The sequence below is a fragment of the Capricornis sumatraensis genome, chromosome 1 (assembly GCF_032405125.1).
Source record: "Capricornis sumatraensis isolate serow.1 chromosome 1, serow.2, whole genome shotgun sequence".
NCBI classification, from domain to species: domain Eukaryota; kingdom Metazoa; phylum Chordata; class Mammalia; order Artiodactyla; family Bovidae; genus Capricornis; species Capricornis sumatraensis.
Genome location: NC_091069.1, coordinates 38,858,130 through 38,883,410, shown reverse-complemented (window position 1 = coordinate 38,883,410; position 25,281 = coordinate 38,858,130). Strand labels below are relative to the sequence as shown.

The 25,281-nt window shown below is 39.0% G+C and overlaps 1 protein-coding gene across 1 annotated transcript in view; it reads right to left on the bottom strand.

The window, feature by feature from the left end:
• Positions 1-21,400, bottom strand: part of GFPT1 (glutamine--fructose-6-phosphate transaminase 1) — a 61,024-nt gene extending 39,624 nt beyond the window's left edge. The window contains exons 1-4 of the mRNA XM_068965888.1: positions 21,319-21,400; positions 10,820-10,927; positions 8,480-8,587; positions 2,971-3,096 (exon numbers count right to left, since the gene is read on the bottom strand). Coding sequence (XP_068821989.1) covers positions 2,971-3,096; positions 8,480-8,587; positions 10,820-10,927; positions 21,319-21,325 — 349 coding nt within the window. The 5' untranslated portion in view covers positions 21,326-21,400. The remainder of the gene's footprint in view (positions 1-2,970; positions 3,097-8,479; positions 8,588-10,819; positions 10,928-21,318) is intronic.
• Between the last annotated feature and the right edge of the window lie 3,881 nt (positions 21,401-25,281).

Sequence of the window (25,281 nt, the reverse complement as noted above, 5' to 3'; positions counted from 1 at the left end):
CCCTCTACTTCCTGCTGGGGCTTACTTGAAGCAGAAAGTGAATCCTTTTCCAATAATTTCACAGTACTTGTGATTTCAGACATCAGTTGAGATAGCTTACACTTTGTCAGCCTTCACCAATACCTTAATTCATTTTTAGATTTTGTCGTTGTTTTTAACTTTCTGGCTGAGCTGGGTTTTCATTGTTGCTCAGGCTTTTCTGTAGTTGCAGCGAGAGGGGGGCTACTCTCTGGTTGCGGTCCAGAGGGTTCTCCTTGCAGCATCTTCTCTTACTGTGGAGCATGGGCCCTAGAGCACACGCATTCAGCAGTTGTGGCGCACAGGCTTAGCTGCCCTGCAACATGTGAGATCTTCCCAGACTAGGGATCAAACCTGTAACCCCTGCACTGCAAGGTGAATTCTTAACCACCAGACTACCAGGGAGGCCCATGCCTTAATTCTTGACACTACAAGGTGGAACTATCAATGAGATCACATAAGCTACTGTTGGGACAAATTTGTAAGACAAAAATTCATTACATACTTCTCGACTGTCAGAACTGAGCAGTGTGATGTAGGTAGGCTCTGGAGGAATAATGGTAATAAGTTATCCGGGTATCCAAGTGTCTGAAAGACCTCTTTGGAAATACAAATATATAATATAGAGAGAAGACAGTTATCAGGGAGGGTGCTTATTACATAGTTTAATTTGGATTGATTATTCTCCTACTGCAGAGGAATGAGTACCTTCAACATAACATCTGCATACTAAGAGGTAGTATAGCAATTAATCTCAGTGCAAAACTAAATCAAGCTTTCTATCTTCTGGGAAAAAACTTAGTTTTCTTTTTTATTTATTTATTTTTTTTAAATTTTTTTTAATTTAATTTTAAAATCTTTAATTCTTACATAGAAACTAGATACTCTTTTCTATCTAGTTTGCTGTGCTGTGCTTAAGTCACTTCAGTCATGTCTGACTCTTTGCAACCCCAAGGACTGTGGCCCACCAGGCTCCTCTGTCCATGGAATTCTTCAGGCAAGAATACTAGAGTGGGTTGCCATGCCCTCCTCCAGGGATCTTCCCCATCCAGGGACCGAACCCCTGTGTCTTACATCTATCTGCACTGGCAGGTGGGTTCTTTACCACTAGCGCCACCTGGGAAGCACTCCCTTTTCTAGTGTACTGAATTTTAAAAATTGAAGCTCTCACACTTTTTAAAGGCCTTTTTTACATAAAGTAGAATTTCTAACCTACAGGTCTATGTAGAAACCAATCTGAACTGGACAAACTATGGATTCAACATGCAGATGAGATTTCCTCCTATGGTTACCCTGATACCCACACTCAAAAGCATCCTATAAAAAAATGCTTCAAAATCTTTCTGAAATCATAATAGTGCAGCAAAACCACAAGTCAACAACTGCCTGCTGCTGCTGCTAAGTCGCTTCAGTCATGTAAGACTCTGTGCGACCCCACAGACAGCAGCAGGGACTGGGGATTCTCCAGGCAAGAACACTGGAGTGGGTTGCCATTTCCTTCTCCAATGCATGAAAGTGAAAAGTGAAACTGACGTCGCTCAGCCGTGTCCAACTCTTAGCGACCCCTATTAACCTGTTATTTCAAATACTGATTGAAAACCCAAGAACCATTTTTTTGCGCAACTTTTTAAAACATTATAAGGTGAAATATCAAACATGCACAGAACTGTTCCTTCACGGAAGGCAAGAAACTGCCAGCACATCACATGGGAAGCCATTCTCAGCACTGTTGGCTATGAAAGTTGGCCTCCTCCAGGGTCTGGCTAATGTGGAAGTAAGGGCCTTGGCACAGCATGACTGCTCGGCACAGGCTGGGGATGCTGTGGGCTGGACTGGCGATGAGGTGGTTTGAGCTGCTTTCCAGTCCACTGGCCCTGTCTAGGTTACTGATGCTGTTGCTATTGCTGCTCCTATCACTAACACTGTTGGAAGACTATGTGTCCCAGGAGTAATGAAAGACAGGGTTTCTACCACTCCTTTGGTGGTTTTCTTCAATGCTTTCCTTCTCCTTTTCCTGCAGCAAAGGTACTCACCCACCACAGCTGGCAGAGGGGAGTAACCAGGCCCCAGGAGAAGAGGGAACAGACAGTGCTGTGTTCAGTGGTTGCCACGCCCGCTCCCTCTGGCCGCAGCTCTCACTGTATGCAGTACCCCTCTCGCTGTAAGTGGTGCCCTTACTTGAGTATCTGCTCCACATCCACCACCACAGCCACTGTGATACCCAGGCTTAGAGTCTTTATTGTTTCCACTGAAAGGAACTAGGGGTCCTTAGAGAACTGGCTGATTTCAAGTTTGGGGCAGGATTAGAAAAACCTGCACTATCTTCAGCTACCAAAATAACAAAGACTACTGGACCTACTTAGATCACATCAAAAGTACTCAGGAGTCAACCTGAAGAAGCTCCCAGTGACTAAAGATGTGAAATTTTGTGCATCAATATAGATAACTACTTCAGTGTTTTGAAACAAAATATTTTAAATCCATGAATTTATAATAACAGTGAAAAAAATCTGTTCATCTTGGACCATTAGAACCACTTCATTTGAAAAATGGTAAATAAAGGGGGAAAAATTAAACATTTATCCTGCCTTTCCTAGACAATCTGTACATCTGGGCAATCAATCTGTTAACATGGAGAAGCTTCTCTTTATCCAAGTATTTAGACATAGAGAAGCATGAATCATGTGAAATGACACCACAGGATGCATGCCGTTAGCAAGGGACTGTAGGAAACTCAACAGTAAAAATAACAAGAGTAAGCTGCAAGGAAGAAAGGAGAGGAAAGGAGAGGTCTCTTAGGAGACACATCAATCTGCTAGGTCCTTACTTTTTAGAAGCACACACTTACATAATTACAGATTAATTGCTATGATATCCAGTTATCTGTGATATATGTATCCATGTGCTACCTACTGGCTTCCAAAATACAAAGTGTGTACAATCCGTCCATACCATTATTTTTATCAGACCGCTGGGGATGGCTATTGACAGGATTCGGTTCACCATGTGTTGCCCAACGGGTATGAGCTATTCCAAGGTGTACATCAAATTCTATATCCAAATCCATATCTTGTTGTTCTGAAGAAGATAAAATTAAAAATTCCAATATTAAATCAAACTGTAGGGATAATGCTATAAGCTGTATTTAAATTATTATAGTCTTATACCTGGAATATACAATTATTATAACTGAAGATCAGGCTTATTCAAACAGTAATTAAAAGACTTAGAGGAGTTAATGCAGCTGAAATATTTAGGGTAAATGGTTCCAATAATGACCCCAAAAGTGTGTACAAAGAGATAAAGCAAATATGACAAAATGTTGACAACTGGTAATAATAGATGAAGTATATGGATGACTAATGTACTATTCTTTCAATTTTTCTACAAATTTGAAAATTTTCAAACTTATGGTCAAAAAGAGTTAATGTGATCTTTAAAAATCTTATTTAATCCTTTCTTTGAAAAAAAATTAGTATCGTTTTTAAAAAATTCACTTTCTCAGTGCCACACAACCTTATGACCACAATGTCTTTGGTCCCCAGTGAATGGCCTGTATCTCACACCATAAACTGCAATTATGAAGTTTCCAAAATCAAAGAACAGTCCTTGAGAACAAAGCAATACTAAGAAAGCATGAGGTTACAGGCTGGTGTTCCTCTGTTTTAAAAAGCAGGTACTCTAATTCCTTCTCCCTGTGAACTCTTTTTGCTTCTTCCAGGGGAAAGAAAGAAAAAAAAAAAGTTCTAGTATATATTAAGAATGTCCCCTTTTAATTGCCTACATACAAAATTCGTTTGGCTAAGGAAGCAGATAACAAAGCTTATCAAATTAGGTGGAAATTAAGAGCAAACTGCTGAGAAGTCTGAACAGGAAAGTCCATGCAGTTTAATATACAGTCTTTGTGGGTTTTATCCTGGCTAATCAAAGGTCATTCTAAAATACAAATCTGATCCAGAAACAACGCTTAAAATCCTTGAACAGACTTCCAGTTACTTAAAATGTGGTTTGTATCCCTAGTTACCCATATGAATCATCCTAAACCTGGTCAGGGATTTATGCATAGATTCTCAAATTCTAACACACAACTCAAAAACTATTTTCTCACAAGCTAAAGCCCCAACACCTTTTCACGATATACAAGGCCCTTCGCCATTTGGCCCCCACCTAACTTTCCATCCCCTTTCCATCCTCATCTCCCAACCCTCTCCAGTCACTCCTCAAAGCTCTCAATGCACCTGTTACAAATAACAGCTAACATTTATGGAGAGCTTACCCTGTGAGAGGTACTACAGACACCTCCTCACTCCATTCCTATCACTCAGACCATCATCTCTACGCTGGGTTACTAAACAGAATCCTAACTGGTGGCCCTGTGTCCAGTCTTCCTTCTGTACAATCTAGCCAAAGTGATCCATTCAAAGCAGAAGTCAGATCATGTTACTTCCTATGCAAAATGTTCCAATGGCTTCCCAACAAACAGCAAAATCCATTGTTCTGAAGACCCTCTGTGCCCTCTTCTAGCCTCCTCTCCTGCACTCTACTCCTCACTTACTGAGCTCTAGCCCCACTGACTTCCAGCTGCAAGCAGGCCAAGCCCACACACAATCTATGCACTTGGTGTTCCCTCTGCCTAGAATTCCCTCTTACAGACAATCACATGATCTCTGCTCAAATGTCACCTCTACCATACTTGTCCTTTATAGCACTGATCCCTACCTGATATGTATTTATTTGTTGTCTGGCTCTCTCACTAGATAGTAAGCTCCACCTGGGCAGGGACTTTGCTTATCTTGTTCTCTGTCTTCCAGGCCTAGAACAATGGCTGGTATAGAACAGGTACTCAATAGATATTCATTCTATTACTGAATCCTCACAATACAATTACGTACTATTAGGTATAACTGTCCCCATTTTATAGATGAAGAAACAGGCTCACAAGGTCACAAAACCTGCCCTAGGTCATGGCTATAGGAAGCAGAGATAGAATTTGAAGCCAAGACTGGCTGCTTCCAGAGCCTAAGATTAAAACCACAGCGTACACTCTGCTATACTATTACAACATTTGACATGTTGTCAACCCGGCTTCTACCAGAATTAAAGTTCTACAAGAAGAAGGAGCTTGTCTTATTATCTTTGAATCCTAAGCACTAAGCTATATAGAGCAGATACTCGAATTTTTGTTGGTTAGCTCAATCAATCAATGGAGAAAAATCATCAATGTCTTTTCTGATTTAACGGTGTTCTAAATAATTAAGGCAACCTGATAAATGACCTCCAGAAAAGTAAGGATCACCGTTTATTACTACTTAACAGGTCAATACAAGCAATGAAAACACATAACTAGCTTTTTTGGATTAAGGTTAACTGTAATTGAAAGCAGTATGTGCCCCCACATACTGGCAAGAGAAAGTACATCAGAGAAAGTTAACAGGAGTCTATAAAATGAACCCATTTCAAATTCAAGGTAATTACCATATCTAGTACACTGTTGCCAAAGGAACTTTATTTAAGGTCTAATAAGAAAAAATCATTGCTACAACAATACACAAATTCCACACAAGTAGTATTTCAGGTTTTATAGATTAATCATGGCTCCAATCCTGACTGTTTCTTTCTATTCACTGTTACTCCACTCTAAAGCCATGTACCCATGTTCCTTATTAATTAAACTGAGAGCTCATTCAATTCCCCAACAGTTTATGACATCTTTTATACTCTAAGACTCAATTCTATGTAGTCCCTCAATCTCTACCTTACTCAGCTTTCTTTCACCTCATAACTGTTTAAATCAGCTTTTCATTTGCCCTTAACCTCTACAAAGGCTAACTCCCTACCTATGCCCACCTTTCTGAGCTGGAATGCCTCAATCACTTCCTTTCTTGCATCTTCTCTCTTCCCCCTACATTCACTCCCAAGGCTCTTTGTCCTCTGTGTACCTTTTCTCAGATGTCATCTTTCTTTTTTTTAATAGTCCAAACATATTTAATTTGCTGGTAATAATGAAATACCTAAACACCTACACCCAGAGAACAAATGTTAACATATTAATATAATCATTTGTGTTTTACACCTTCAAGATATAAAATACTAAAAAAATCTTTAGTTGTCACAATCTAGGATAGCAATCCTCTTCTGCCTTTCCTCTGCTCCCAAACCTCACTGGCTTTACTGTTGACACCATCTAAAGTCAGTACCTGCTCCTCTGAGCTTCAATTTCCTCATCTGCAAATGAGGAAGATCATTTTACCTACTCCACAGTTACAATGAGGACTATACAGAAGGCATTCAGTCAAGCGCCTGGGACACAGAAAGCAACAAATGTCAGCAAGTATTATCAAAGTTAGAACCTACCAATAACCAGTCTAATGACCTTTTTTGAGATGTCTTCCTTCCCTTTTGTCTTAAGAGGTTAAACACTAACACTTGCTGGCAATAACAAAATAAACACCACAAATATCCAAACAACACACTCCAAATTAACAAATGTTAATTTCTAGCCATTTATGCTTTAAATCTATTTAAGTCCTGAAATGTAAAAAAAAAATAATAATAATAATAATGCAATTGGTACCTCCTTTATAATCTACTTCATTCCTTTCCTCCCCAAAGGAGTCACAAGAACTTTCCCACCTGTGCCTTCAAACTTCTATTGTGCTAATACAGATATAAATTATAGTGTTTTTTTTAATAGCACAATACTGTACATATCCTTCCACAGGTTTTGTGTTTTTTTTTTTTTTTCACTCCAATATTAGGTTCTCAGAAAGCACAGCCAGATCTGGTACACGCCTTCCAAAAGCTAAATATGGTAATTCACTGTCACATACAACTTATTCTCCTACTCCCTTGCTGGTGGACACTGAAGCTGCTTCTAAACTTTGCTGCAATGCCATCTTATTGTCATGTCTCCTTGTCACAGTGTTTCTTTCGAGTGCACGCCCACAAGTGGAAGTGCCTGGCCATCAGGGATAAGCATCTCCCATTTAGACAGTGCCAGACTGCTCTCTCAAGGGACTCATCAGGTACAAATTTACCAGCTCTGTCTGCAAGTGACCATTCCAGAAAAGGGATCACTTTCCTGCAGGAGGGAACATGTTTCAATATGATGACATTCAGAGATGGTGATTCTGGTCACTATCTTCCTTTCCAGCCTCCCATACTCGCTGACCAACAATGCAGCTTTAAAAGTATCTACCATTCCATCAAACTTGCCTTCTCTATTCTTACTTTGACCCAAGCTAATCTACTCAGAAGGTCCTCCCTTCTCACCTTCACTGCCCCAATATAATTAGCAGCCAATCCTTACATATACTTCCCCAACTTGTGGGAACTAGCTCTCCTCTGAATCTTAAACTAATCTGCTTGTTCTCTCCTATAAAACCTACTATATCCAACCTGGTAAACAGGATGCAGTGCACACAGTAGACCAAATAGTTATAACCAAGTTTTTCAAGTGCAGCTATTTGGGTGTCTGCTTTATTCCAAGCTAATCTTATCCACAACAGATTCAAAATAAATACTGTCACAATTTGTTGAACAAGTACAGTTGACCCTTGAACAACACAGGGGGTTAGGGGTGCTGACTCACTGAGCAGTCAAAAACCTACATGTAACTTATAGCCAGCTTCTGGATCCAAGGTTCCACCTCCACAGATTTAATCAACCATGGATGGTGTAGCACTGTAGTATTTACCACTGGGGTGGGGGTGGGGGGGTGGAAAATCTCCATATAAATGAACCTGCACAGTTCACACCCACGTTGTTCAAGCATCAATTGCACCATGAAGCTCAATGTGTGGCTTATGCAAAAATTAAAGATGACTAAATCCATTGTTCTTCTCTTTTACCCGTACCCCTTTACAGTGATAACGATGGCATCCATATGAGCAGGTATATAATAAACAACCTACTGTTTCCTGTGTTTTGTGGAGGATTTTTTATATGTTTTTTCAATCAATTTACTTCAAACTACTTGCTTTGTTTTCAAGTTTTCTGTGAAAAATAAAATGTATAAGCATAAAATAATGAATAAATACTGTAAAGTATACCCTGCATGATGGAACATATATCTCTGGCAACTACTTTATGCTCGGTGAATCACGAGGTAAAAATATGATAGTTACCTGATTATACCAGACCTACTAAAAGGTGCAACATCCAGACTGATGATGTATCCAAACTCAGCATTTTAGTCCAAAGTGAAGACAAGCACCAAGTGAAGCCACATGAATAAGGGCATTACTGAAAATATTTCCCTCCCCAGTTAATACCATTTCTGAAACAAAGGTACATTAAAATCAGTACAAACAGTATCAAAACTACTTTTCTTCCTTCCCTTCAACTTTAAGAATCACTATTCTTAAAATGGGCTCCAAAATATGGGAGGAAAAATAATTTGGTAAGGAAGGGAGAAGGAAGAAAAGAGGAGGGGGGACAAAAAACAAACTAAGTACATTACTGTGAACTTCTTCATCCAGTGCCTTAACTTTTCCTTTCTTCTTAATGAGCTGGATTTTGCAGGCATTGGCTTCCCAATCTTTATCATTGCCTCCGTCAATTCCCACACCTGAATCATCCAGAGGTAGAAAAGCAAGATTTAGAAATTGGCTACGACTTAGAAACTATGACCATAAGGCAGAACTTATAAGTGAAAAATACATTTTTTTTTCAGCTAACTAATTCATTATCAATTCAAAATTTACTAAAAACGTACTATATGTCAAGAACCATGATAGCCACTAGAGACAAAAATGAAGAAAATTCAGCTCCTGTTCTCAAATTTCTCAATGGTCTATCGAGAAGACAGACAAGGAAAAAATAATTACCATACAGAGTGGTTTTAATATAATAAAAGTTCTGAGGCTATAATAAAAGTACTACAGATTGCAACTGCAGCACAATGGAGATACACAGAAGACTGGCGCCACCCCAGAAAGCAGGGTAAGGAAGGGATGTCAGGACACACAGCTCTCAAGATTCTACTAAAGTTCCTACAGAATTTGAAAAAGTTACTCTAGAGGTACTGGAAAACCACTGAGTTGTTTCAAGCAGAGAAATGACACAGCAAACAAGTTTAGAAAACTCCTCGAAAACAGTGAAAAAACTAGAGGAGAAAAACAGGGAAGAAGAAACCTGCTGTCAGAAGTCACAGCCATAGCAAAGCAAAAATGAGGAAGGCCTGAGCTACACAATGGTCATGAAGTGATGGGTGTACTGAAAAGCAGGACTGACTGCAGGTAACGAGAGAAAGCACCTCCCAGGCTCAAAGGACTTGCTGAGTGACTGGCTGTTGGTAAAAGGAAGAGAGAAAGGATAGAGTGAGACACGGATGAGAACTGGAATGTATTCAGTTCAATTCTGAACATGCAAAGTTTACAATATCGTGGTTTGTCCAGGGAAAAATTTCTAGGAAGTAGCCAGAAAAACAGGTGTGCAACATGGGAAGTACATACGGATTGTAAGTCACCAACATACAGGAGGCTGAAGTCAGAGCTCACGCACAAAGATACAAAATAAGACAAGAGGACTCAGGAAAACACTGAGTAAGCCAAAAAGTTCATTCGGGTTTTTCCACAGGATGTTATGGAAAAACCCAAATGAACTTTTTGGCCAACCCAATATCTTGAGGAACATTAAAATAAGTAATAGGTAAAAGAAAAGCAGCCTCCAAAGCAGACAAAAAAGAAATAATCAGCAAATTAGAAAGAGAATGAGAAGATATATTGTCAGAGGTGAAGGAAAGAGAGAATTTGAAGAACAAAGGAGTTGAGGAATTGACTTTCCATTAGTTGAGGAAGAGTCAGGAAGATAAATGCCCATTACATAGGGCAATGTTGAGAGTACAGTAAAGAGTTAATATTGCAGGCCCAAGACTGCTATCTTAGAAAGGCCTGCTTGCAAAGCTGGCCCTTGGCTGGCATCTGTGAACCTGAATTTCAAGAGGGTTCCCACCACGTTAACTGATTAAGAACGGCTTACTGCACCTATACCGCTGGAGCAAACAATGTGGCTTATGCTGAACATCCACTTCCCTTCTAAGAGCCTGAAACATCGGTACATGTTAGGCACCAGGTATCTACATGATCACAAGATTGACAGTGACAATCTTGAGCACAGAGTTAGTAATGAGCTTCCCTGGTACACATTTTACACATGTTGTCCAACTCGCTGGGGGAATCAAGCATGTGTGGGGACTCCACGGGAAGAGAATTCTGAAGCTTATGCCTGGCTTCCTCCAGACTTCGCCCGATGCACCTTCTCTTTGTTCATTTTGCTTTTTATTCTTTTGCTATACTAAACTATAGCCATGAGTACAACTATATGCTGAATGCTCCGAGGGAATCACTGAAACTGGAGATGGTCTTGGGGACCCCGGTATGATTAAGGGAAGGAGTTGGAGTAGAGCATAAAGTTGACAGAAAGTTATTTTTCTTTGCTCTGTCATTTATGTGAGAGAGAATCTTGGGCAAGATCACACGCCAGAAGCAAGGCCTTCAAAAACTTTGTTCTATAATGAAAATGCCCCCGGTAACTTGTTTTTACAGTAACATTCTTATTCTTAGTACAAGAAGAGACCCATAAGAAGCAATACTCTACATAAATGGTAAAGTTGTTGAAATTGAATGAACAAACCCTTTAAATATGATAAAAAACAAAAATTCTTCAGATTTTAGATTTACCAGAAACCACAAACCACAAAATGGATATTATAAAAAGTCTAGGAACCAAAAACAAAAAAACTCTTTTTATTGAGAGTCAAGAATCATGCAACACCCATAATATTTTTTAAAGGAAATACCAGCAGAATCGTATCCTCTGTACTCCAGTCGCTGAAGGCCTTTGATTAGCGTCTCCAAAATTTCTCGTCTTGTGCGAGGAACATGGTAGTTTAAGTAAGCAAATATACCTGCAAATAAACAAATTTAATTAACAGAAAATTCTGACTAGAGAATTAAAATTGGCATAGTTATGACCAAAACCCTAATTTGCATACTAATGAATAAGATGTGCAAAAAAGGTGAAGCTTGAGTCCATCTTTGAAAACAAAAGAAATCTTCACTTCAAACTGTTCAAGGCAGTGAAATTTTTTCAAAGGGGAAATTCTTATACATATAAAAAAGACTGAAGCAAATATGTCAAAACAAATGTTTACTTTTTCAAAGAAGTTTATAAGACTGGTGACTTACCTTCATCATTGACATTTTAACAACTAAAATTTATTTTTCAAAATTAAGCAACAAATTTGGGATTTATGTTCTATACACTGACCATTATTTTTAAAGGAAAACATTTTCTGAACTAAATATTTTAAGCAACATATGTACCCTACAAAACTTACATAGACAGAATAATTTTTCTTACTTTCAGTGACCATGCTATCAACACATTTAGGAATAAATAACTTATAAACAGCAATGATGTGAAGAATACTCACAATCTAAATCATTTAATCATAGAGAAAAATGGGCTAAAAAAATATGTAATCATCATAGAAGCAATGGTTTCTCACTTGTTCACCAGATTCTAGTAAAGGACAAATAACTATAATATATATGAATAACTTGAGAATTCTCACTCTTGAGAACCAATCAAGACAGCATATTAAAAAGCAGAGACATTACTTTGCCAACAAAGGTCCATCTAGTCAAAGCTATGGTTTTTCCAGTAGTCATGTATGGATGTGAGAGTTGGTTGGACTATAAAGAAAGCTGAGCACCAAAGAATTGATGCTTTTGAACTGTGGTGTTGGAGAAGACGCTTGAGAGTCCCTTGGACTGCAGGGAGATCCAACCAATTCATCCTAAAGGAAATCAGTCCTGAATATTCGATGGACCTGATTTTGAGCAGGCTTCAGGAGATGGTGATGGACAGGGAAGCCTAGCGTGCTGCAGTCCATGGGGTCACAAAGAGTCGGACACGACTGAGTGACTGAACCTGAACTGAGAATTCGTAGAAAAGGAGCAATCATTTGGAAAAGCAAAACTATAAATAAAGGGACTTGTACAACATAAACTGATCCAGTAAAGTAAAGTGGCAACAGAACACAGATAAAGGAAATCCACATTTTAGGAACAGCCGCACGGAAATATTCTGAGGTCTTCCATGATTGTGCTTTGGTCAGCAAGGATATAGCTTAAATGTATAAAAACTGAAAATCAAACTATAAGGAAATATAAATTCAAGTAGCTTACTTATGAAAGAACTTTCCTTTTTCTTGACTATCTTACACTATAATGCCACTGATTCTTAAGGGGATTGATTCTGTGGGGCAGAACTCTGGAATGACCAGCTTTTATTTCATTTGAAAAGCTATGTTTCTTTAAGAGTTTGGTCTTATCAAAGCATTTCAGAATACAAAAATATTACATTGTTAATATTTGACCAAAAAAAAACATCATAACATGTATACCGAACACCATGATGAGTACAGTGCAAATTTCTCTAACAAACTACCATGCCCCTCAAAAAAACAGGAAAATCACATTTTAAAACTAAACTCCAAAACAACATGAAACAACTATCTGAGCTTTCCTAAAAAACGTAGCAGAAGGCCACAGTCTTAAAGAAATTCTATATTCATTCATATTTTGAAAAATTATAATTGTGAAGATCTATTAATTTATCAGGCACTGTACAAGCATCTCACACGCACAGCACCACAACACCACATTAGGTCTGGGAGTTTTGTTGTTACTGCTGTTTCTTTATAAAGTATCTGGAATATGAACAAACTAAAATAATAACCCAACTGTAAATCAAACTTTTATAGGTTCTATCCTTATACGACCATGGGTCACTGGCCTTTGATAAAGATTAAACACACACAGAAAACTATCATTCCCAAATAAGTATCTGTGTTATCTCATTAATGGACAATATACAAAATATAAATATTTTCCCAAAATAAAACTTTAATATAAATGTGCTAACAGCACACATTCTCAACTAGCCTACTCTCCACCACTGTGATTCAGCTCAGTTCAGTTGCTCAGTCGTGTCCAACTCTTTGCGACCCCATGAATTGCAACACGCCAGGCCTCCCTGTCCATCACCAACTCCCGGACTGTGATTAGCATCAGCTAAATAATCTGTTAAAGGAGGATACAATCTAATCCAATTAAAAATCATTAACTAATATGACATATTACACTGTCAAAACTTCTTTGCAAGCTGAGGGCTCTGGAAAGCCTTAAAGAAGTCCAAATCCCAATAATGCAGCACATTCAGAAAAATTCACCACTAAATCACCGCTCCCTTAAGAAATGTAATTCCTTCCCTGGCGTTCCAGTGATTAAGACTCTGCACTTCTAATGCAGGATGTGCGGGTTCGATCCATGGCTGGGGAACTAAGATCCTATGTGTGGTGAAACATGGCCAAAATTTTTTTTACAAATAAAAATAAAAGAAACGTAATTCCTCTTTTCCCTGAGATTTATTTTTTTATTGAGGTAATACTGAGGCATTTCTTTCTACCTCAATATAATTTATGAGGTATTTATTTATTTTTTTATTGAGGTAATAAGTTGCATGTATATAACATTATCAGAGAAGGAAATGGCAACCACTCCAGTACTCTTGCCTGGAAAATTCCATGGATGGAGGAGCCTGGTAGGCTACAGTCCAGGGGGTCACAGAGAGTCGGACATGACTGAGCCAAATCACTTTCTTTCTTTCTATAGTTCCTTTTGGAGAAGGAAATGGCAACCCACCCCATTGTTCTTGCCTGGAGAATCCCATGGACGGAGGGGCCTGGTAGGCTGCAGTCTATGGGGTTGCAAAGAGTTGGACACGACTGAGCAACTAATACACACACACACACAACATTATGTTTCTACTTCTGTACACCTTATATACTCTGTTCTGTGTTTCTACATTCTTGTTTTTGTTTGGTTTGTTCACTTAAAGAAATGTAATTCTGATGGTAAAAAAATAATACATTCATAGAATTAAAGATGAAATATAATAACCAAATACCAATTTTTAAAACAATTTAAATGTTAATGACAAAAACATTGTTTTTAAGACAAGTTATAGGGAAACTCAATACATATTTTAAAAGAAAATTCACAGTGATGTCATATTAAAGTCACTAATTTCAACACATGTAATTCAACAACATTCAACTGATATTTTTCCTAACTTCAGTCTCCCTGGTTTACATTGGTTCATTGTGTGGATCCTGAGATCCTGAGTACAATTTTATAGGAAGAGAAATATTCTCTAAACCAATATCCCTCTCCAAACAAACTTAAGGTTTTTATTTATTTGGCTGCGCCAGGTCTTAGTTGCAGCACACAGGATCTCTGACCTTCACTGCACATTACAGGATCTTAGTTACCCAACCTGAGATAAAACCTGCGCACCCGGCAATGGAAGCACAGAGCGTTAACTACTGGACCGCCAGGGAAGTTTCACGTAAGTATGTATGTTTTTTATATTTGTCTGTTGATTCCCTATTAGCAATACTAAGATTCATCGCAGCTTTACGGTAAAGACAACTATATCGCTTAGCCTGTGATACTCTGAAAGTATTCTCATAATAATTTCTAGCCCTTTAGATACTGACAACACCGATTTCAAGACATTCATATTTTCTTTCTTTGTGGTCCACATAAAAATGGTACATTTCCCAATAAGTGGCATCTTATATTCAATGAAATACCATATATCAATTCCAATTCAAAACCTGCCTTTCTCTCAAGAAAGGAAGCACTACTATTACCAATAGTCATTACTGTCATTGTTTTGGTTCACTATTGGAACAAAGAAAAAGAGAAGAGGTAGAATACAGGAAGTAGTAGGAGCTATATTTCTCCTTGCATAACTAGGCAGAAACTAAGAGGATTAAAAGGATGACACGCATAGAGAAATTCTCTAAGATCAAAGTATCAGAGCTAGGAGAAGAAAGTTAGTTATCCAGCATTACGAAAATGAAAGATAAAGAGGATAAATCTGTTGATTTACACAACAGCCCCTTGAGAGCACAGCTGGTCCACTTGTTTGGGTTAGGGGGTTCTCTGTAATCTTGGGGAAAACAGAACCGCAAACAACTGCCAATTGGGCACACAGAGCATATTTACAGCCGTTTACAGGGTAGGTATTCATAACTCAAAATGACAGAGTAGCAACCCCTACTTCAGGTCTTTGATATCTGTCTTGTCAAACCTCACAATAAACGCTTCTGCTTAAGGTAACTACAAAAGCCTAAAAACCAACTCTTCACAGCTCTTCAGTAATTGTTTCAATGCCACAAACAGTAGTAGCTGAAGGGAGCACAGGAGATTTTCTACTGCCAAGTCGGCTTGTATTTCCAAAGTGAAAATTTCTTATTAATGTAATATACCTGGAATAAATATATCCCTAACTGAAGCAAGAGGCTGCACCTACAAGCATCATTCTCAGAAAAATGGCAACTTAAATTCAGTGACATAAAAGCACTTATAAGCACCTTGCTTAACAAGATATTCAGACATGACCTAGATCATAGACTTGACACACCTGGTTAAAAGCAATCTAGTTATAGGCAAAGACTGTTCAATTGTACTGAAATGAAAACAATGCAATTTAGCTGACCAATCAAATTATTAAAGCTTCTACGTCTGGTTTAATTTAGGTTCTTCTGAACAAAAAATTTTACTTTATATGAGGTATAATTGACTTGCAATATTATATTAGTTTCAGGAAGAAATTCTGCTCTTCCGTATTTTCTGATGAGAACCTAGACATTGGAGTTTATCAGTATTAAGAGTTCAAATTCCTTCTCCAAATTTTATATTTTCTGAAACAATCCATCCACAGTGTCATTTGTTTCCTTTTTAAAATTCTTCTTATAACAACTTACAAATTATCACTAAAGATTCAAATTACACAAATCCTACAGAATGATTTGTGAAAAATCTCTTTTCTACCTCCATACAGGAGATAACTACCATTAATCCCATACACATTGCGCCAAACCTTCAGGTATGAATTTTTCTACATATATAAATTCAGATGTATACGGTCTTAGAGGTTTTTTTAAAAGCATATGAATGTGATAATACACATATTGTTCTGTATTTTTCTCTTAAGATGTTGGAGATCTTTTTATGTCAGTACAACACATCTACCCCAGTCTATTTAATGGCTGCATAATAATAATAGTTCATAATAGATTTCTCATTTTTTACCCAGCCACTTACCTATTTATTGAGGCTTTCCTAACTCTTTGTAATTATAAACAATTCTGCAATTAAAGTTATACACACCAACTAGACATCTGCCATAAAACACAGTCAATATTATAATTATGGAGGCACATTCTATAGGTAAGATTCCTCTAAAAGATGAAATATTTGAGAGAACATTTTCTGCAACCCCAAAAACACAAAGAAACATTATATGGAGTGACACAAGAGAAATTTCAATTTTTTGTTTGTTAACTGTTCAAAATCTTTTTCCTAGTTACAAAATGCTGGTTGAACTGTCCCCTACTTTGTTGTAAATACTTGTGGCCACTGGACGGAGCTCCAAAACACCTCTTGGAACTCAAAGCCGTGTTTAAACCCTGACATCGCTAATTATACACTCCCTCACAGTCTACCTTTGTCATCATCTTTCCTGAGAAAAAGCATGCATTCCTTGCTTACACACCTTCCAACATTCTGTCTCTCCTGCTTCTCTCTCTGATCAATCAAATCAGACCACAGTTTTTCATCATCTTGCCAAGTCAGCCCCTCTGGGCCCATTATGCTCTCACCTGTGTCCCTGAGCACTCCTACAGTGAAATCCATCCATTTCAGGTCATCCATCCATCTGAGGTCTACTTTCCTAGTGACCCTCCCAACTGCTGACCAGTTCTGCTAATTCACTGTTTGTCTAACTTTCAAATCACCCCCAGATATTACGCTAAAGTCTAGAATCTAGACTAACTCTTAAATCCTCATTTCTCTCTTCCCAGCTTCTTTCTCATTTCTGGTAGATTCTTTGTAGAACTGAAGCCTTCCTCTTCATCTTAAGGGTATAATACTCTATAAACTCTCTTATCCTTCCTTATAAACTCAAAATAGCAAAAGATATTCTACACACTATTCCATGAACCAACCTCTCCTACTTGAACAAACCTCTCCTACTTGTAAGTCTTGATAAGTGAGTCCTTGATTTTGTAAATATAGAACTTTTTGTTAACATCAAAATATTAACAGGATCCTACACAACAGTTCAGTTCAGTAGCTCAGTTGTGTCTGACTCTTTGCAACCCCATGAACTACAGCACACCAGGCATCCCCGTGCTACTCAACAGTGGGTTGAATTTTCATTATCTAGTGATCTAGCTCAACTTTCAGTCAATTTAGAGACAATGCTTAGGGTATGAATCAACCAGTTAACACCTGGTTTTAACTTCACAGCTTACATGTTGGAAATCAACTTTTCAACTCTACCAGGGACTTCAGTTTCACAATATTGTCTCTTTTGTTGGTATACATGCTCTCTTCCTGAACACAAACTTGAATTCTTCTACCTTCATATGTGTAACTTCTCTAATGATTTCTTTATAGCCAAATGCAATTAATCTCTCTCTGTAGTATTAAACATGAATGACCTTTTTCTACTCTTAACAGACTTTCTACTAAAGCAATATACCACTTTGGAATGTTTGCGTCTCTAACTACTATTTTTTGGCCTCTTTTCCTGGTACTTCAATTTCTTCTTTCAAACCCACTGGTAGTGGTTCTTAATTTATTATTTCTGACTTCATACACTGTTCGGTAAAATGTGTCATCAGTGGCGTCGCTCACAATGCACTAGTTCTTTACCAGCTGGCAGCAGTCCTCACCAAGAGTCCTATCCTGTCATCTGGAACATTCCTGGCCTAACCAGTCTCTGAATTTCTATTCATTTCACTTGCAGTCTAAAACATGGCAATGAACAAGGACTGTGTTTTTATCATCCACACCTGTTGCACGTATATTTACTGTTCCTTTCGATCAGACAGCAATTGCTTGAAGGCAATTCCCTTGTTCTAGTCCTCTCTCCTAAGGACAGAGTGCCAAGTACAAAGAGATCACTTCAAATATCTTTTCTTTTCCCAATATTCTGTTCTTGAAGTATAGTTGCTTTTTAATGGTGTGTTAATTTCTGATGTACATCAAAGTGACTCAGTTATACATACATATTAAATACCTTCTAGTACTTTCTATGCACCTAAAATGTACAGTCAAAAATTCTCAAACCACAGAAAGAGAACACTATATTGCAGGATGCTAAGTAGGCATACAGTAAAAGGAAGTCTCCATAATTAAAGGTTTAAGAAATACTGAGTTAAAGTTAACAGGTTTATTTGTAGAACTTCCTAAAAACTTTAAACTTGCTAATTGAGAGTCTCCAAAAGCAGAATTACCCAAACTTATGTGTTACAAAACTCATTCCCACCTTATACTGCTCATTACCAGAACCTGTTAACTTTTCCTTTTCCAGAGAACACAACTGAGAAAATGCTCATTAAGCAATAATTCTTTTCTTTCACATCCACTTCATACTCAGTATGTTTAAGAATATGGCAGTATCACTAATTTTATGATTTATGATAGAAGCCAGTCTCAGTATCACTTAAATAGCCCCAAAGCCATTACACAGTATAACTACAAAACAGTTTTTAAGGATTCATTTCAGAATATTTTTTAATTGCAGCTCTCTAACTGCTTTTAAATATGATCTCATTTACGAAAATGTCACTTATATATACCACTGGAGCAAAAAGGTATAATCCCATATTTATTAAAAAAAAAAAAAAACAGCAAAATCTGTTAAGAGCTGTGTGAAGTTTAAGTGAATTTACTCTCTCACTGAAGCCAAAAGTAAAACAGATTATAAAGGACAAAGTGCATTCCAAAGAATCAAGAATAAGAGGAAGACAAAATAAATTTCGAACACAGATACACTATTTTTCTCTGGAAGGTTCTTAATGCTTATTAGCACAAGAAATGTTCCAATAAATCCTGCAATTAAAAAACTAAAAAAAAATTTTAAAAGGCCAGTTCAACATTGTTTAAATTTGCTTCTCAAGTTTATTTGACCATAAAATCTTTTTTCCCCCTCAGTAACACTTACTAACATCCCAATACAATCTAATAAATAACAGTTTTACCAGTATTTCTGATTGGAAAAAGCTATCAAAAAAGAATTGTTACCCTCATTCTTCTGTTTCAACATTCTGCAATATTGAAATCAAATAATCTTTTAGAAAACCTTTAACAAGCAGCAGGTATTCATAAAGTAAACCTCTAAATTTTCCCATCTAATCTCATCCGACTCAGTTCCTCTGCCTAGAAATTTTATTTCAATAATTAATATGTGGGAAGAAAACAAAGACAAATCTTAACAGTTAACTTTCAGAACCATACACCAAAGAGGAGATAAATTCTGGATATTCCTGGAATCATGTAAAACTCTGATCCAGGTTAAAAGCAGGACCTTCGAAATGCCTCAAATACTAGTTCTTTTTTTCTTGCTCTGTCACCTGTTTCCTCAGTAGTAAAACACTGTGGAATGGGGATGCTGGCTGTGTGAAAATGTCTAACATTTAATCTCCACCCTAAAATCTGAACCTCCACTCTTATCTGAACCTTTTCTATACCAGATCTTATGTTTTATTTTATAGTGCTGTATTTTTTACTTCCTTTTTCCTGGAACAAGAAATGATCTGCAACCAGAAAGCCAGGTACTTGACTAGGTGAATGCTTCATCACTCAGTAACACTTAATTACCAAACCAAGCACACTGGGGGCCTGCAAATTCATTACCCCACAACTCCAAACTAAATTATGTCTTTCGGAAAACCATTCTGCTACCCTGAGACATAGCAAAAGTATAACTGATTCTAAAGTCTGCTCTCCCAAATAATTTCAACAAGCTATTTATAGTTGTTTGTTTTTTGTGCAGTTTTAGTCTACTCTAAATTTAAACCTGCTCTTCATTTTAGAAGCTGAAATTAGCATTAAGTTAAATACAAGAAAAAGAGGCACTAATCAGCCCAAGCTACCTCCTTCTCAGTTCTTTTTGAAAAGGGCTACAAAGAGTAACTTTCCCAGGTAGCTTCAATTATATTGCAATCATAATTCCCTTAAAAGGTGTTTATCTTCCAGGGGTAAGGCCGTTGTAAATTTCAAAAAGGAAGTTAAGAATTCTTTTTTACTTACAATAGCCAAGTTAGTACCAATTTTAGAGCATATCAGTCATTTCAGATGTAATTCCTTTTGAACTCACTGTGCGTGCGTCCTAAGTCACTTCAGTCGTCTCAGTCGTCTCCGACTCTTTGCGACCCTATAAACTGTAGCCCGCCAGGCTCCTCTGTCCTTTGGATTCTCCAGGCAAGAATACTAGAATAGGTTGCCATACCCTCCTCCTGGGGAATCTTCCCGACCCAGGGTACGAACCTGCGTCTCCTTACATCTCATCTCCTGCACTGGCCGGTCGTTTCTTTACCTCTAGCGCCACCTGGGAAGCCCCTTTTAACTCACACCAGTTTCAGGTTACTGTTAAAATGACTAAGTCTCAAATCATGTAACAGAAGGGCCTAACTTTAGGTTTTAGCTGTTCTAGGTAAAACATTCATTAAATGTAGGCCAATATTTCTCATAAGAAAGTGTTTCAAATGGAAGCACACTCAAGTGTAAATAAAGTACGATCTCTCTCCACGGTCACTTCCGGGCGCATTCGCCAAGGTATTGATCAGCATTGGGTTCTGTTGAGACGGGGGCGGGGCGGGGGGGGGACGGCGAGGGCAGGGGGCGGGAGGCAGGAAGTAAGATCATGCGTAATGTCATTATCGTAGTTCTAGTTATAGTTCTATTTTCTGCTGGGCGTGCCCGAAAGAAAGCAACTAAAATTAAGTATTTTTAAAAGGATAAATCCTAGAAACATGCGAGATAAATTCAAGAGACCTCACCTGATGTTCCACAGGTTGCCTCACTCACCTCTGGACTCTTTTGAATTCACTCCCTCCCCCCCGCCCCGTCCCTTTTCCAATACAGACATTGCTTTTCCCTCCTGGTTCTCTTCTTGGCGCAAAGCCCCCATTCGGACCCCCCGACCCCCTCTAGGGCCCGCCCTCCTCTCAGGTGCCCTCCTAGGTCCACCCCCCCACACTCCAGCTCCCCTACCCCTAGGAGCCTCAGCCACCGCGGGACGCCCCCGGCCCAACACCCAGATTTCGCACCCTCCACACTCCCGCTCCCGCCGGCGCCACCGGCCTCAGCGGCGCCCGCACTGCACCCCAGCACCGCCCCGCAACACGCCCCCCGCCCGCGGCCCCCTTACCACACATGCTGCAGGAGGCACGGTTGGCAAGGCGAATGGCGAGCGGCTGGCGAGTCCGGGAGCTTACACGAGCCTGTAGGGCAACCCGCGAGCTTGGGGACCAAGGGGGCGCCTACACGACTCCCTCAGGGGATGCGACGGCGGAGGCAACGACAGCGGTCTCGGCCTCCCGGGCTGGCCAGCAACTGCCGCCGGGCCCCGCCCCCCGGCGCACACCGCGCCGCCGCCGCCACCGCCCGCAGGTCCCATTGGGCCGCGCCCGCGCCGCTCAGGCGCAGGTCCCGCCTCCTCGCACCGCCCCGCCCCGCCCCGCCCCCGAGCCCACGCAGGCCCTGGCCTGCTGGCGGCGGAGACGTGGCACCGGTTCGTGGCCGTATCCGCTTGAGGTTCCTGGAGACGCCCGCCCCGGGGGAGAGCAGCGCGAGGCACTACCCTGCGGGGAATAGGGAACACGGCGGCTGGCAGGGAACGACGAAAGGATCAGTAAAGAGGATGGACTTGTTAGCAAAGCAAATAGCGTGCGTCATCCGCCTCGTGTAGCCCAAGGCCCCAAGCCCCAGCACCCCATCGAGCGGAGAAGGAGGAGGAACAGAACAGGAGGCCTTATCTTGGGGGACTAACAAGTCAGGGAGGGAAAAGGACAGAAGATTGATGAGAAATTGCAAAGGATTGAGTGAGGGGAGGGGAGAAAGGCAGTCTTTAGGTTCGGTCAGTCTTTCTGGTGACAGGAGATTCAGGTCCCAGCTTAAGCTCTAAGTCATATGCGTGGCCTCTAAAACCTCTGCTCCCATCCCCACCACATAACCCCCGTTTTTTGCAGAGGCGGAGGGGCTGACTGTGAGGTTCCACTATCCAATACTATGCGCTCGGGCTTAAGAAACTCTGCGGGCCCAGACTTCGGATGGCCAACTGGAGAGGAGGAGTGTAGGAACTGCCTAGATTTGACAGCCTTAGCTTGGGCTCATGAATGATTAATTTTATGAATTAATGCACCATTCCTGCCAGGAGAGACTTAATCAGACGGAGATGATGTTTCTGAAAATTTACTACCTGAGCATTTGCTTTAAGATTTAAATGCTATTTTTAATCAAATGTAGAGCACTATCATAACTCAATTAATGGCCCAAGACTAGAATCAAGTAAAATTTGTGTTATATACAGAATACTGCATGATCTTCTGACCCCACGTCTCTCACACGACTGATGTCTTACTACTCTACCTTTCAGTCCTTTACTCTCGGAACAGGTAGTTTCTCAACTGGGCAGTTTCTCAACATCCTCAATCTTTTGCATGTATTAGGTTAACCTTCAGGGAATCCCCAGCCCATCTCTGCCTAAGTACTGCTTCTTGGGGAAAACCCTTTTTGTCTTCCCCAGAGAGACTTAAGCGTATTTATTAACCTCTCATTCTTTGAGCTGCCGCCTTTAAAGCAATATGCGTCTATATTTTATGATTTTTTGTATATTTCCCTGCAAAGCTAAGTTTCTTGAGAGTAGAACAAGTCTTTGCATGCCCAGCACCTAGTATACCCTAGCACAAAATAAGAGACCAAAAATCTCTCTGAATGAGTGGGGAAAGTCCTATGTTCTTAGCAAAATTGACTTTCTATGGTTGGTTATCTCATCAAGTGCAAAGGGCTTTCCAGTTTTTCTTAGAGGAAAAAAGATGTCCTTTTAGCATGTATCTGTAAAAGATGAAAACACTAATTCAAAAAGATACAGTGCACTCCAGTGTTCAGCACTTTTTACAGTAGTCAAAGTATGGAAGCAATCTAAATGTCTGTCGACAGATCCATGGATAAAGAAGGTGCATAATATTCCATTACATATTATATATCTATATATATGATGGAATTTTATTCAGCCATAAAAAGAATGAAATAATGCCATTTGCAGCAACATAGATGGTCCTAGAGATTATCAAACTAAGTGAAGTAAATCACACAAATATCACAGGATATCAGTTATATGTGGAATCTAAAAAATTATACAAATGAACTTATTTAAAAAACTGAAATAGACTCACAGACATAGAAAACAAACTTATGGTTACCAAAAAGGAAAGGGGGGAGGGATAAATTAGAATTTGGGGGTTAACATATACACACTACTATATATAAAATAGATAACCAACAAGGACATATTGTATGGCACAGGAAACTTAATACATTCAACATTTTGTAATAACCTATAATAGAAAAGAATGTGAAAAAGAATATGTAACTGAATATATATATATATAACTGAATAACTTTGCTATACACCTGAAACTAACCCAACACTGTAAATCATCTATACTTCAATAAAAAGTTGTTTGTTTTCAAAAAAGGAAAAAGATGCCCTTTTATCACTGTTCTCAAAGGAAGACAGGAAAATGTCACATTTAACTAATTGAAGTACTTCTCACCTGAAAGCTGTTTAATATTTCAGGCCCTGAAATAGTTTCCTTAAATACCCATAGCAAAGTTAAAACATAGTGAACTGTCTGCTGTTTGTTAATAGACTACACATTTTTTAACTCAAGAGGCAAAAAAGTCTCTATGAATGTACATATTAGCCTCAGAACCATCATCTAAGAGGTTCTGGCAGAATCTTGGTGATATTGCCAAGGAGTGATGATTGAAGGTATGATTCCAAAGTTTGAACATTACTTTTGTGCATCACCAGAAAACCTGTTGATGCCACAAAGAAAATGTTACCCAGTGTCACCAAAGTTCTCATGCTCAAACTAATTATCTATCAGACCCTGGCTTTCCTTGTTTGCTTGCTCATCTATCATGACTATCAATTTGTCTTGTCCGTTCTACAGCTATTTTGGAAGATGCTTATGCACCAGTTGCCAGGAAGAAACTTTGAAGGTCAATATTTTCCCAGCCCAACCTTGAACAAGCTCACCCACCCACTGCAACAAAGAGCCTTTGTAACCATCAGTCAAAAGACACTGATACAGAAGAACTTTGTCTGACCCCCAACTCTACAGAGCTTTGCCATAGCTGGACCTTTGGGGATAAGGGCTGGAGGAGAAGAAAATAAATGATCTATGAAAGAAACAGGACATCTGGGTCTAATTCAAACATCTGAGGAAATGGAAAAGATTTTCTTTCCTGAACGAAAGTTCTGAACTAACTGAACTCAAAAAAAAAAAAAAAAAAAGTAATGATGGTAACAAGGTGTAATTCGTTTTCTTTTTATGTAAATCCATTTCCCTGATCCTGTTGAATATGATGGTTCTCCGCCTTCTCCTTGCCATGCTAACTGATGGGCTGAAGGCCATTAGAGATTTCATTGTCTTTGCTAATGAAACAAAGAACCATAATTGAAATGGCTTTATAAGATTTTTAAATGCCCCCATGTTTGTGATTTTTATTATCCCTCATCTGGATTATAACAATAAGTAGCAATAAATTACTAAAATTAAAAAGACCTGGGTACAAAATTCTAGTTATAAGATAAATAAGTCCTGGGGATGCAGTGTACAGGATGGTGACTATAATTAATGAGACCATATTGTATATTTGAAAGTGGCTAAGATATTAAAAGTTCTCATCCCCAGGGACAAAAATTATACCTGTATGGTGATGGATATTACCTAGACTTATTGTGCTGATCATTTGTAATAAGTACAAATCAATAACTTTATACACCTGAAACTAATATATGTCAATTATGTCCCAATATTTTTAATTAATTAACTTGTATTGTTGGCTGCACTGGATCTTTGTTGCAGCAAGCAGGGGCTACTCTTCACTGTGGTGCATGGACTTATTGCGGTGGCTTCTACTGTCGCAGAGCACAGGCTCAGTAACTGTGGCCCATGGGCGTATTGCTCCTCGGCATGTGGGATCTTCCTGGAACAGGGATGGAACACGTGTCCCCTGCATTGGCATGCAGGTTGTTAACCACTGGACCACCAGAGAAGCCCCAATCTCAATACTTTAAAAGGTCTGTGCATTAAAAGAATAC